Source organism: Strongylocentrotus purpuratus, unplaced genomic scaffold (assembly GCF_000002235.5).
Source record: "Strongylocentrotus purpuratus isolate Spur 01 unplaced genomic scaffold, Spur_5.0 spur5_scaffold_16, whole genome shotgun sequence".
NCBI lineage: Eukaryota > Metazoa > Echinodermata > Echinoidea > Camarodonta > Strongylocentrotidae > Strongylocentrotus > Strongylocentrotus purpuratus.
Genome location: NW_022145601.1, coordinates 30,205,524 through 30,220,425, shown reverse-complemented (window position 1 = coordinate 30,220,425; position 14,902 = coordinate 30,205,524). Strand labels below are relative to the sequence as shown.

Here is a 14,902-nt window from a genome sequence, read left to right as displayed (position 1 = left end):
CCCGTTTCATATACCGTTAACTATAGGTGATTAAACTCAATCATGTTCCTGCTTCAAGTTTTCAATTACAACGTTATATGAAGAACTTCTATGTAGAACATGACCAGGAAATCTTACACAACAATTACAGTAGGAGGATTGGGGAGTCCTGAAAAAGATTGTCGGTACTATTACTTTCTTGAGTGTGTGTGTAGTCCTGAAATTGTATTTAACTTTTAAATTCTATTTCGTTATTCTTCCGAAACGTACTTGACTTACATTCTAATTTCGTTTCAACATAATATTATCTAGGTCATATATATATATATATATATATATATATATATATATATATATATATATATATATATATATATATAAATACTTAGCCAACAGGCATGACCGAATGAAAATGTGATGTCAACGACTATTTGCATCACTTCCATATTTTTTTGCGCGCAAACAAAATGCCAGGTCTTGTGAAGGTTAAAATAACGGTAAACCGTTTTTCTTACAGGGTGTTGTAATTATTGATGACATGAATAATCTGAATCTGAATGTGAATGTCGAGTATGGTTGGTGTATGTCATTCAGAGATATCCCCTTGATCATGGTGATCGTCTCCTTCCTTTCAAAAGAGACCTTTTAGAAATGGCGAAACATTTAGTTCAGCCAGAGAATGATGAATAATGAATAATATTGGGTAAAGAACGAGCATGAAGAGCAGGAGAAGGAGTGATTTTACAGAGTACAGTATAATTCATTAATATAGCAGCTGCACTATGTATGTATACATCGATGTATCATTGTAATATTGGTATAATTGAGAAAACAGGCAAAATAACAGGAGTGTGTGGGAAGTGCAGAAGGTGGAGGAAACAATAATTATGAAAAGGAGAATCTGTAATAAGGAAGGACGAAGTATGAACGACTCATTAATTACAACTTTTACGCACATGGTGAAATTTCTATATTTAGGCTCTAGAATGTTGAGCATAACGTAAGGAGCATTATGACATACACGTCCTATAAGAAGATAAGATGCACTAATAATGCGCATGAAGAATATACATACGTTAAAGTAATATTTAGCTATAGAAGACAAGGAAATATGAATTTATGAAACAGGGAACAAAGGAAGCGAGATATAGCTTTCCTCACCTTTTGGAAATCCCATTCTTTCTTGTAAATTATTCAGTGGAATAATATTTGTTTACAAAGCCTTGCTGAAAGGTGACATTCTTTTGTTCCACTTCTGCAATATGGAGTAATGATGGCGTATGGTGACAGTTTTGCTTTGGGCTATTTTAAGAGGACATAACTTATTCTGCATGTACAAGAAATGCTGAGAGGTGAACGCAAACAAATAATAAGGGTTTGTCAGGTTGGAGAAAGAAATGAGGTAAGAATGCGAAGAAATAGGCGGTCTTTGTTAGGAAAGGGTTTCTTTTTATAATTAGTTTTGATAAAACTAGCTACATCAAATGTCTGTTTTTATGTTACATTCACATTTTCCGAGTAAGGTTTGATCCATACACTGAGAAGGCACTTGTGTGTGTGTTTGTAAAAGGGTTTAACCGAGGACGCACTGACAAAATATAACCTTCTAACCGCGTACCTACCTTCTATGGGGGACGGTCCTCGTTTCCAAATAAGAGTTAATTATGCTTTCTCTCATGCCAGAGAGGGCGCTCTATAATTATGAGAGCAAACGAGCGATCATCCGCAGTTGGACGTGAATTTCATTTTCAGAGTGCGTTTGCAGTGTGCGAAACTGTACGAAATGGAACGAGAGTGTGTGCATCGAAATGAATGTCGCCATCTAGTGTCAGCGTTCGAACAGCCCATTACACACTGCACGTAGTATATCTATGGCCTGTATACGGTACGTGCGCGTGCGCGATTCATCATCAGCGCAGCATGTCCTGCATGCTAGCTAGCTGCCTGCAACGTCCTCGATCAAGCCGACGATGGCTGAACGACCTCCTCGTCGACGTCGACGCGGTAACGCCGTCGCTTCATCAGAACCTGGTATGTAAAATAACTTCCATCGTATTTTGGTGTAGAATAGGCCTAAGTTAACTGTCAGAGCTACTCAATAGCCACTAGTTAGTTAGGCCTAACGTTACATGTTCTGCAGTAAGCCTGTAACTTTTTAGGGCGCTAGTTCATAAGTGTGCCCATACTTTGGCGCCGGCAGCCTACGCGCCTAGCTACCCGTGACTCGCGCGTGGAGAGTACCCTACATACGGCTAACATCAGCCAGGCACGAGCGCTTATGCACTTGTTGAATTGCAGTGAAACTTGTGAGAAAGTGTATATTATACTGTCTTTGTTTTTAGGAAAAATACTCTCAGAAAGATAATAAAATTTGGCAAGAAACAGGTAAGAAAGATAAAGACTTTGAAATCAGGCCCTTTACATGGACAATTGATGATGATTCAGTTGATTTTTGGGACGTTATATATGTGTTTAGTACAATAGTACTTTTTAGTAGGGTACCGTCACTCTACTACTTCCTGTCTCATTAATTTTGTCCATCGGCCCAGTGGAGTAAATTATAAAAATTTCCACCAACTGATAAGTTACTTTTGCACTGTTTTTTTTGTTTTTTTGTCTCGCTGTGATATAATTGGAAAATGAATTAATCATATTGTATGTGTTCTCTTATTTGCGATTTCCAGACATTAATTATGCAAAACACCTCGGTGGACCTGATCCGGATGGATTTGAAACCTGTTTCATTAGTCAGGAGATTGGTGAGTTTTTCATATATACATGTAGAAACATGTTCAGAACCTGATTCATCAATGATTCTGTCATCATATATTCATTATTGTGTTTACTTATTGATGTTTTGTCTTTAATGTTTATAACTATTTATCTCATTCATGTTGCTGTCATTCCATCTCATGAATAATACAGAATCACATACTAAACAGTGAATAATGGACCGTCCTCTGATGTATGTTCGCATTGTGTGTGATCATGTGTTAACGCCCCGCCCCCCCCCCTTTCACAGACATATCAACTATTTAAACCGTGGACTGTCCTTTGTTGTATGTTTTGTATTGTACATTTATATCAAATTGACAGTGGAACTGGGATGTAACTAATTACCTATAACTTTGGTCGTTCCTCTGTTGTATGTTTGTATTGTATATGTTTAGCAGATTGACATTGAACTTGGATGTGACATTAACTAACTGGACTGTCCTCTATTGTATATTTAGAATGTGTATGTCAGGTTGATGTTGGAACTTGGATGTAACATTAACTATCAAACTGTGTACTGTCCTCTGTTGTATGTTTGTAATGTGTGTCAGATTGGTGTTGGAACTGCTTGTACATTAACAATACAACAGTGGACCGTCCTCTGTTGTATGTTTTTAAATTGTGTCAGATTGGTGTTGGAACTGCTTGTAACATTAACAATCCAACAGTGGACCGTCCTCTATCGTATGTTTTTCAAAGTGTGTCAGATTGATATGGGAACTTGAATGTAACATTAACTATCAAACTGTGGACTGTCCTCTGTTGTATGTTTGTAATGTGTGTCAGATTGGTGTTGGAACTGTTTGTAACATTAACAATCCAACTGTGGACCGTCCTCTGTTGTATGTTTGTAATGTGTGTAAGATTGGTGTTGGAACTGCTTGTAACATTAACAATCCAACAGTGGACCATCCTCTGTTGTATGTTTTTAAAGTGTGTCAGATTGGTGTTGGAACTGCTTGTTATATTAACAATCCAACAGTGGACCGTCCTCTATTGTATGTTTTTCAAAGTGTGTCAGATTGATATGGGAACTTGAATGTAACTTTAACTATCAAACTGTGGACTGTCCTCTGTTGTATGTTTGTAATGTGTGTCAGATTGATATGGGAACTGCTTGTAACATTAACAATCCAACAGTGGACCGTCCTCTATTGTATGTTTTTCAAAGTGTGTCAGATTGATATGGGAACTTGAATGTAACTTTAACTATCAAACTGTGGACTGTCCTCTGTTGTATGTTTGTAATGTGTGTCAGATTGGTGTTGGAACTGTTTGTAACATTAACAATCCAACTGTGGACCGTCCTCTGTTGTATGTTTTTAAAGTGTGTCAGATTGGTGTTGGAGCTGCTTGTAACATTAACAATCCAACAGTGGACCGTCCTCTGTTGTATGTTTTTCAAAGTGTGTCAGATAGATATGGGAACTTGAATGTAACATTAACAATCAAACTGTGGACTGTCCTCTGTTGTATGTTTGTAATGTGTGTCAGATTGATATGGGAACTTGAATGTAACATTAACAATCAAACTGTGGACTGTCCTCTGTTGTATGTTTGTAATGTGTGTCAGATTGATATGGGAACTTGAATGTAACATTAACTATCAAACTGTGGACTGTCCTCTGTTGTATGTTTGTAATGTGTGTCAGATTGATATGGGAACTGCTTGTAACATTAACAATCCAACAGTGGACCGTCCTCTATTGTATGTTTTTCAAAGTGTGTCAGATTGATATGGGAACTTGAATGTAACTTTAACTATCAAACTGTGGACTGTCCTCTGTTGTATGTTTGTAATGTGTGTCAGATTGGTGTTGGAACTGTTTGTAACATTAACAATCCAACTGTGGACCGTCCTCTGTTGTATGTTTTTAAAGTGTGTCAGATTGGTGTTGGAGCTGCTTGTAACATTAACAATCCAACAGTGGACCGTCCTCTGTTGTATGTTTTTTCAAAGTGTGTCAGATAGATATGGGAACTTGAATGTAACATTAACAATCAAACTGTGGACTGTCCTCTGTTGTATGTTTGTAATGTGTGTCAGATTGATATGGGAACTTGAATGTAACATTAACAATCAAACTGTGGACTGTCCTCTGTTGTATGTTTGTAATGTGTGTCAGATTGATATGGGAACTTGAATGTAACATTAACTATGTAACATTGCTTATCTAACTCTGGACAGTCCTCTGTTTTATGTTGGTAATGAGTGTTAGATTGATGCTGGAACTTGGTCATATAGCATTGGGTATCTAACCTCAGGCTTTCCTCTGATGTATGTTTGTATTATGTGCGTGTATATATCAGATTGATGTTTAAACTTGCATGTAACTTATAATGCTACCATACTGATGTGCCTCATTTGTCTCAAACAATCTTCTCTTCGGTGTTCAGGAAAAAGATGTGTCCAAACTCCAAAGAATTCAGAACTGAGAACTCTGCCCCCATCTTGTATCTACATGTATATCCAGTACAGTACAATCACCCCCATCTTAGGAGAGATCAATTGGTTTCCTATTCACTCACTACAAATTATCCTGCTCACATTTAAGGCTGTCCATCGTCTTGCTCCTATTTACTTGTCTGAGTTAGTAGTCCGATATCTACCACCCAGAGCGCTTAGATCTGTCTTGCAAGACTTGTTAGTAGTGAATATTAGTAGAAACAAGTCTTACGATGATAGGTCCATTGTGCTGCACCAACTCTTTGGAACTCTCTTCCTGGTACTCTCCTTGCTCAGTCAAACATAGATGTATTTCAGAAGGAGCTAAAAACATGTTTGTTCAACATTTCATTTTTATTGTCTCATGACTGACTCTATGTGTATCTGCCAGGAAGATTTTCCAAAGAGTCTTCCAACAAGTGAGATATTTTTAAATTTTATTTATATCATTGTTTTACCTGAACACTATACCTTGGAAATATACCTTGGAAGTAGGCATTTAAAGTTAAAAACTTATTTGCCTCTCGTTGACATTCAGATGAAGAATCCATATTTTGGCACATGTTTAGTGGCGCTATACAGCAATTGACGAACATGGACAAGCGAAGGACTCCTCTGGGTCAAATTGATCTTTTCTTGACGACCAAAACTTCAACAAATTGGATTTAAAGCTGTTTAGTGACTTGCTCTCCACAACTACAGAGGAGAGGTTGTTCCATTCATTGATACTTCTCTGTGAAAATGATCCATGTCTAAGCTTTGAGTAGACTTTCTTCTTAACGATCTTGTATCGATGGCCACGGGTTCTATTATCAGTTGGATGGTCAAAGAAGTGTGCTAGATCTAGTTCATCTAGGCCATGCATTATTTTGTATATCTGTATCATGTCTGCTCTATGGCGTCTGTAGGCAAGAGATGGTAAGTTGAGATGTTTTAGTCTCTTCTCGTAGCTCAAGTGTCGTAGCATGTGTATTTGGCGTGTTGCTCTACGCTGTACCTTTTCTATTTTCGTGCTGTCTTTTTTCAATACAGGATGCCACACCGTTGAGCAATACTCGAGTCTTGGTCTTATAATTGATTTGTATAGATGTATAAAGCCCGTTTTGTCCAAATTAGAAAATGTCCTCTCGATAATCCCTAGCTTGCGATTTGCAGCAGCACATACTCCATCCACATGACGTGAAAACCTCAATTGCTGGTCAAAGGTTACCCCAAGGTCTGTTTCTACTTCCACGGCAGGAATAGGTATATCTTCGTCTGACATGAAATAATCATAACAAGGATTTCTTCGACCATAGTGGATTACCTTGCACTTCTCTTGATTAAATGGTAGTTGCCACTGATGGGACCATTTTGTGAGCTTTGTTAGATCTGCTTGTAGATTTTTGCCATCCAATGAAGAGTGAATTGGTGAGAAGATTTTGGTGTCATCTGCAAATAGTTTGACTTCTGATTCAGTGTTACATATAATATCTGGAATGTCATTAACATACAACAAGAACAGTGTCGGCCCCAGCACGCTTCCTTGAGCTACGCCGCTGACAACTTTTGATGCACTCGATGGGGTACCGTTTATAACTACCCGCTGAGTTCTTCCAGTCAGGAAAGACTTGATCCATCTATGCAGATTACCTGTTATACCGTAGGCCTCTACTTTTTTCAGAAGTCTAGCATGTGGGACACTGTCAAAGGCCTTGCTGTAATCCAAGTAGATACAGTCAATACTTCCCTTGTTGTCTAATTCCTTTGTCCAGGTTTCAGAAACATTTAGCAACTGTGTAGCACAAGATCTACTTCTTCTAAATCCGTACTGTTCCTCCGTGAACAGAGAGTTCTCATTCATATATTTGACAATTTCATCACGTACAATGGTCTCCATTAGTTTGGAAAGAGAACTGGTTAGACTGACTGGACGATAATTTCATGTTTTCTTTTTATCTCCTTTCTTAAAAATAGGAGTCACATTGGCTTCTTTCCATGAGTCACATACCACGCCACTCGACATAGATTTGTTAAAAAGATGGGCAAGTGGTCGGGAAATGTCGTCCACTAATTCCTTCAGGATGCGATTGTGAATGTTATCTGGTCCAGGAGATTTTGATTGGTCCAATCTCATGATAGCTTTTTTGACATTTTCATAATTAAAACAGACCGTATCCAGTTGCTTGTCACGAATTCTCAGATCAAGGGCTGGTACAAGAGATAAATCCTCCTTAGTAAAGACTGATGCAAAGAATAAGTTCAGTGTTTCTGCTTTATCTGCATCATCGCTTGCAATGGTTCCATCAGGCTTTTCCAAGTCACCAATACCCTGTCTAAATTTGTTTTTACTTTGAACATATCTCCAAAAACTTTTAGGATTGGATTTTATTTCTAAGGTCAGCTTACGTTCAAATGACTTCTTTGCTATGTTTACTTTATCGGTTGCCTCATTTCTTGCTATATTGTAGGATACTCTGTCGGACTCACTTCTATGTTAATTATTATTATTTCCCAGTAAAGATGTGCGTTGATGGCTAAATGTAAGCTTTTCTCTCTCTATTTCTCATTTTCCCTCTTTATAGGGGATGGGCTGTTTTCAACAAAGGAGTTTATGGAGGGAGAGTTTCTCCTTGAGTACAAGGGTGAACTTTTGACAGAAGAAGAGGCCTTAGAAAGGGATTATAGTAGTTGGCGGCACCATTACCAGTACTTCTTTCAGTGGAAAGGAAGAACAATGTGGTAAGAAAACTCTCCTGATTATCAGAATGGGGAACAGGTAATAATTTCCAGCAAAATTACTGCCTGCAGTATGTGGTACTTTTCAGACTAGCGTAAACTAGACATACCTGTAAACAATTATGAAGGAGCTATATTTGAGAAGCTTGATTTATATTCACAAAGTTTGCTGGAGGCATAATGTTTGTTTAACTTTCCTCTTTTTTATCAGTCCTCCTGTTTTTCACAGTCGTTCATGGAATTAACCATTTTTCATTAGAGTTTGGTACAATAGTGACATGCTTTAATAAAAAAATTGATAACATTCTGAGGGAAATGAATGAATCCTGCAAATTTTACTGTTGAAATGAATTTAAGACATGGAGCATGTTACACTTAATCTGTTATAAAGTGTAAAAAAGAATTCCTTTGTCATATTAACTGTAAAGGAGTTTTCTCTATGTGAAGACTGGAAGTGGAATGTGTGACCATATAAAACACAGATGTATGTTTTCACTTGCTAATTTTACTTTGTAAAAAGGGAACACAGTGTTATTGTTTATTGACTTTTATAAATCTATTCTTTTGCCCCCCCCCCTGCTTTTTTTCTTTCAGCATAGATGCCGCCAACTACACACAGTCTCTTGCAAGATATGCAAATAATTCTCGGCCATCAAGGAGGAGCTGCAACTGTAGAATCAGAAAAATAGAAATGAATGATTCAGTACATCTAGGGATCTTTGCTCTGAGAGACATTCAAAAAGGGGAAGAACTGCGTTATGACTATAATGCTAAACACACACTGAATGCTGGAGGTGATCGAAATGCATCAGATACTGGAGGTGTTCAACAGGCATCAGAAGTTAGAGGTGTTCAGTTGGCGCCAGATTTTGGAGGTGTCCAACAGGCGTCAGATGCTGGAATTGTTCAACAGGTGTCTGATGCTGGAGGTGCCCAACAGGCGTCAAATGCTGGAAGTGTTGAACTGGCATCATATGCTACAGGTGTCCAACAGGCATCAGATGCTGGTGGTGTCCAGCAGGCGTCAGATCCCGGAATTGTTCAACAGGCACCAGATGCTGGAAGCGTCCAACTTGCATCAGATGCTGGAGGTGTTAATCAGGCGTCAGATAGTGGAGATGTTCAACAGGCGTCAGATGCTGGAGGTGTTTATCAAGCGTCAGATGTTGGAGATGTCCAACAAGCGTCAGATGCTGAAGGTGTTCAACAGGTCTTAGATGCTGGAATTGTTCAACAGGCATCAGATGCTGGAGTTGTTCAGCAGGTCTTAGATGCTGGATGTATTTATCAGGCATCAGATGCTGAAATTGTTCAACAGGTGTCTGAAGCTGGAGGTGTCCAACAGGCATCAAATGCTGGAGGTGTTGAACTGGCATCATATGCTACAGGTGTCCAACAGGCTTCAGATGCTGGTGGTGTCCAGAAGGCCTCAGATCCCGGAATTGTTCGACAGGCACCAGATGCTGGAAGCGTCCAACTTGCATCAGATGCTGGAGGTGTTAATCAGGCGTCAGATGGTGGAGATGTTCAACAGGCATCATAAGCTGGAGTTATCCAACAGGCATCAGATGCCGGAGTTGTTCAGCAGGTCTTAGATGCTGGAGGTATTTATCAGGCATCAGATACTGGGGGTGTTCAACAGGTCTCAGAAGTTGAAAGTGATCCATGTGCTTCAGATTCTGAAATCTCTGAATATGCATCTGATTTGGAAGATTCTGGGCATGAATCAGACTGTGATGATTCAAATCATGCATTAGATCCTGACTTTGTAGTTGACGAATCTGACTCCTCTGATGGTAATTCTTCTGAAAGGTCTTATGTCATTCCATTGAAAAGACCAAAAGTTACTGTGTTGTATCCCGAAGCATCCCAGGTCAGCTCTGAATCGCCATTACATACTGCAAAAAGCAATGTATTGCAGAGAAATCCTGATACATCTCATGTCCGCTCTGAAGCACACTTACCTCATAGTTCTCCTGGAAAGATCAAAGTATTACGTACTAACAACCAGCAAAGGAGACACTGGGACAAAGGGGCATACTGCCCATTTTGTCGATCGTATGAGAAGAAGCTACCAAGACACCTAAGAGAATTCAAGGCTCACCAGAACGAACCAGATATCATACAGTGGCTCACATGCATTCATGATTAATTTCATTGTGTTATATTCAGACATAAAGGTATGGCTACATTCAAAGAATTTGTTTATGTTCCTCAAAATTCAGAAGAATTGTAAGTGATTCTGCATATTTTCTTAGAAAACAAACAAAAAGTCATAGAAGATCCGTCATAGATATATATCTCTGTTTATAAGTTTGATTTATTGCTAAATATTGCTCAGTACAATGTACATGTAGGTTCAGGCCAAAAGTATGGGTACATGGATAGTGATTTAACATTTTAAGTTTTCCATTTATTTATGATTCAGCATTTTCTTACTAAGATGAGGAAAGGTCAAAGGAGACCCTTTATGGAAATACCTATTGTTTTGGAGTTTGGTTTATTGCTAAATGTTGTTAAATACATGGAGATTCAGGCCAAAAGTATGGGTACATGCATTCATGATTAATTTCATTGTGTTATATTCAGACATAAAGGTATGGCTACATTCAAAGAATTTGTTTATGTTCCTCAAAATTCAGAAGAATTGTAAGTGATTCTGCATATTTTCTTAGAAAACAAACACAAAGTCATAGAAGATCCGTCATAGATATATATCTCTGTTTATAAGTTTGATTTATTGCTAAATATTGCTCAGTACAATGTACATGTAGGTTCAGGCCAAAAGTATGGGTACATGGATAGTGATTTAACATTTTAAGTTTTCCATTTATTTATGATTCAGCATTTTCTTACTAAGATGAGGAAAGGTCAAAGGAGACCCTTTATGGAAAAACCTATTGTTTTGGAGTTTGGTTTATTGCTAAATGTTGTTAAATACATGGAGATTCAGGCCAAAAGTATGGGTACATGCATTCATGATTAATTTCATTGTGTTATATTCAGACATAAAGGTATGGCTACATTCAAAGAATTTGTTTATGTTCCTCAAAATTCAGAAGAATTGTAAGTGATTCTGCATATTTTCTTAGAAAACAAACAAAAAGTCATAGAAGATCCGTCATAGATATATATCTCTGTTTATAAGTTTGATTTATTGCTAAATATTGCTCAGTACAATGTACATGTAGGTTCAGGCCAAAAGTATGGGTACATGGATAGTGATTTAACATTTTAAGTTTTCCATTTATTTATGATTCAGCATTTTCTTACTAAGATGAGGAAATGTCAAAGGAGACCCTTTATGGAAATACCTATTGTTTTGGAGTTTGCTTTATTGCTAAATGTTGTTAAATACATGGAGATTCAGGCCAAAAGTATGGGTACATGTATTCATGATTAATTTCATTGTGTTATATTCAGACATAAAGGTATGGCTACATTCAAAGAATTTGTTTATGTTCCTCAAAATTCAGAAGAATTGTAAGTGATTCTGCATATTTTCTTAGAAAACAAACAAAAAGTCATAGAAGATCCGTCATAGATATATATCTCTGTTTATAAGTTTGATTTATTGCTAAATATTGCTCAGTACAATGTACATGTAGGTTCAGGCCAAAAGTATGGGTACATGGATAGTGATTTAACATTTTAAGTTTTCCATTTATTTATGATTCAGCATTTTCTTACTAAGATGAGGAAAGGTCAAAGGAGACCCTTTATGGAAATACCTATTGTTTTGGAGTTTGGTTTATTGCTAAATGTTGTTAAATACATGGAGATTCAGGCCAAAAGTATGGGTACATGTATTCATGATTAATTTCATTGTGTTATATTCAGACATAAAGGTATGGCTACATTCAAAGAATTTGTTTATGTTCCTCAAAATTCAGAAGAATTGTAAGTGATTCTGCATATTTTCTTAGAAAACAAACAAAAAGTCATAGAAGATCCGTCATAGATATATATCTCTGTTTATAAGTTTGATTTATTGCTAAATATTGCTTAGTACAATGTACATGTAGGTTCAGGCCAAAAGTATGGCTTCATGGATAGTGATTTAACATTTTAAGTTTTCCATTTATTTATGATTCAGCATTTTCTTACTAAGATGAGGAAAGTTCAAAGGTTATGGAAATACCTTTTGTTTTGGTGTTTGGTTTATTGCTAAATGTTGTTAAATACATGGAGATTCAGGCCAAAAGTATGGGTACATGCATTCATGATTAATTTCATTGTGTTATATTCAGACATAAAGGTATGGCTACATTCAAAGAATTTGTTTATGTTCCTCAAAATTCAGAAGAATTGTAAGTGATTCTGCATATTTTCTTAGAAAACAAACAAAAAGTCATAGAAGATCCGTCATAGATATATATCTCTGTTTATAAGTTTGATTTATTGCTAAATATTGCTCAGTACAATGTACATGTAGGTTCAGGCCAAAAGTATGGCTTCATGGATAGTGATTTAACATTTTAAGTTTTCCATTTATTTATGATTCAGCATTTTCTTACTAAGATGAGGAAAGGTCAAAGGAGACCCTTTATGGAAATACCTATTGTTTTGGAGTTTGGTTTATTGCTAAATGTTGTTAAATACATGGAGATTCAAGCCAAAAGTATGGGTACATGCATTCATGATTTATTTCATTGTGTTATATTCAGACATAAAGGTATGGCTACATTCAAAGAATTTGATTGTGCTCCTCACATTTCAGAAGAATTGTTAGAGATTCTGCATATTTTCTTAGCAAACAAAATGTCATAGACATATCTTTGTTTATGAGTTTGGTTTATTGCTAAATATTGCTAAATATATGTAGGTTCAGGCCAGAAGTATGGCTACATGCATTCATAATTGATTTGATTAAGTTATTACAGGTACATTGATTTAAAAGTTGTATGTGTTCCATCTAATCATTTTTGTATGATTCTACATTTTCTTACAAAGTAGATGAAGGTAAGCGTAGGTTGCTGTAAATGATTGATCACGGAAAGCTTAAAATGTATACAGAATGTAGGGTAATTACTGTAAGTCAGAGTCTTTTCAAAAGCATTTTTTCTTTCTTTCACATCTCAGAAATATTTCATTTTGAAATATTGGTGTAAAAAAAACATTTTACATTTTAAACAATACGATCCTCTTGAGGAAGGCTTTAATCAGCAGATGACAGTTTATATTTAAGATGCTATTCGATCAATAACGAGTATTATAAGTTCACTTCTAATATTTCGAAGTGACGTTAGGTAACATATCTCATTGCAAACTTGGTGTGCACACGACTTATAATGGTTCTTTGATGATACCTTTGGGTAATTATAATAGGTCACGACATGGTGTGAAATATTCATTGTCTTGTCATATTTTCTTCGTTTTTCAGTATAATAAACACAACATGTTGAGGATGTATCTTTGTTCCATGTTTTTTTTTCAAGTACGGACCCTAAATCATGTAAATATTAAATTAGGAGGCATACATTGTACTTTTGGTTATAACGAACTCTGCGGGACCAGCAAAGTTACTTTGTTGCAACAATTTCAGAATACCACCAAAACAACAAAATAGTAAAATATTTTGAATTTTGAACCAGAAAATTAAGTGATTTTGAATGAAAAAATATATTGTCATTTCGCTGGATATTAGAGAGTGCACTGTACTCTAACTTTATTGATTAAATTATATTGCTTTAATAAACATGGTAAAGGCAGTGCATTGTGTTGGTCCGGTCAAAAACTGATTCTCTTAAAAAAATATATTATACTCCTTTTGGGTGCAAAATCAACCTCTTAACTGTTTGTTCTTATTTATTTTTTGCTTTTTAGAGACGTTCATTATTGTTTAAATGATATTGTCAATTTCAAGGAAAATAAGTCCCTTTTACTTTGAACTGTGGGTGATTTGACCGGACCAACGGCTATTGTCTTCTAAAAGTCCACTGACTTTCAGTAAACATAATGCCCCATTTCTCTTCTAATGTTGCCCTTGCACTTCCAAAAGGCGTGATTTCTCTGCAAGAGTAGCCTGTTCTTTTTCAGTTATAGGGCTCTTTCTATTCCAACACTTTCAACTTAGCCCCTTATCACCTTTGAAAATCTCCCCATTTATCTTCCAGTAGTGGCCCTTCCCTTTCTAAAAGCGCCCATTTTCTCTTCAAAGAGTGTCCCTCTTTCAAAAATGATGCCCTTTCTCTTTCATAAATAAACTCCTCTTACAAATTCCAAAATCATCCACTTTTCTAATTTTCTTCTAAAATAAAGTCAGTTTCTCTTTAAAAGTGACCACTTCCACTTAAAAAGGCGTAACTTTTCTATCAGTAGGAACTCTTTTTCCAAATATAGTGCCCCTTTCTCTTCTGATACCACTTTTTCTTCCAGTAGATAAATAAATGAAATCTAATTGCATTGCTTTTATATTCTTTTTAACGGTCCCACATTACACATTCTAATATCAAACTATTCGTCTTTTTTTCTCTCAAGCGCTCACTCGCAAATCAAATCTTAATGGTTGTGGAAGTAGTAGTAGTAACAGTAGCAGTAGTAGTAGGCCTATAGTAGTGGTGGTAGTCGTAGTAGTAGTAGCAGTAGTAATAGTAGAAGTAGAAGTAGTAGTAGTAGTAGTAGTAGTAGTAATAGTGGTGGTAGTAGCAAAAGTAGTAGTAGGCCTAGTAGCAGCAGTAGTGGTGGTGGTAGTAGTGGCAGTAGTAATGGAAGAAGTAATAGATGTTTGACATGATATAGCACAATGTAAGGCAGCAACCTTTGTTCTTTAAGAGTTCGAATTTTGCTTAATGATGAATTGTTAATAGTAATGCAATATAATGTTAAATATATGTCGAAGCCTCGGGCATCAGTGTTTAAAACATGCGGAAGCCTCGGTGTCAAAATGCACATTTTGACCTTGCATAACATTGCGTGCATTTAAGTAGCTGATAAAGGAGTGATTTGGGAAGGCGTTGAGCCCCCCTTTCAAACTCGCTCTAC

General features: G+C 36.6%; 1 protein-coding gene across 1 annotated transcript; it reads left to right on the top strand.

Annotated features, from left to right (window-relative positions):
- Nucleotides 1-1,548: 1,548 nt before the first annotated feature.
- LOC105444832 lies at nucleotides 1,549-9,461 on the top strand. The gene is made up of 4 exons (XM_030987516.1): nucleotides 1,549-2,010; nucleotides 2,664-2,738; nucleotides 7,765-7,921; nucleotides 8,513-9,461. The coding sequence occupies exons 1-4, from the start codon at nucleotides 1,950-1,952 to the stop codon at nucleotides 9,459-9,461; spliced, it is 1,242 nt and encodes a 413-aa protein (XP_030843376.1). The 5' UTR covers nucleotides 1,549-1,949.
- The last annotated feature ends 5,441 nt before the right edge of the window (nucleotides 9,462-14,902 follow it).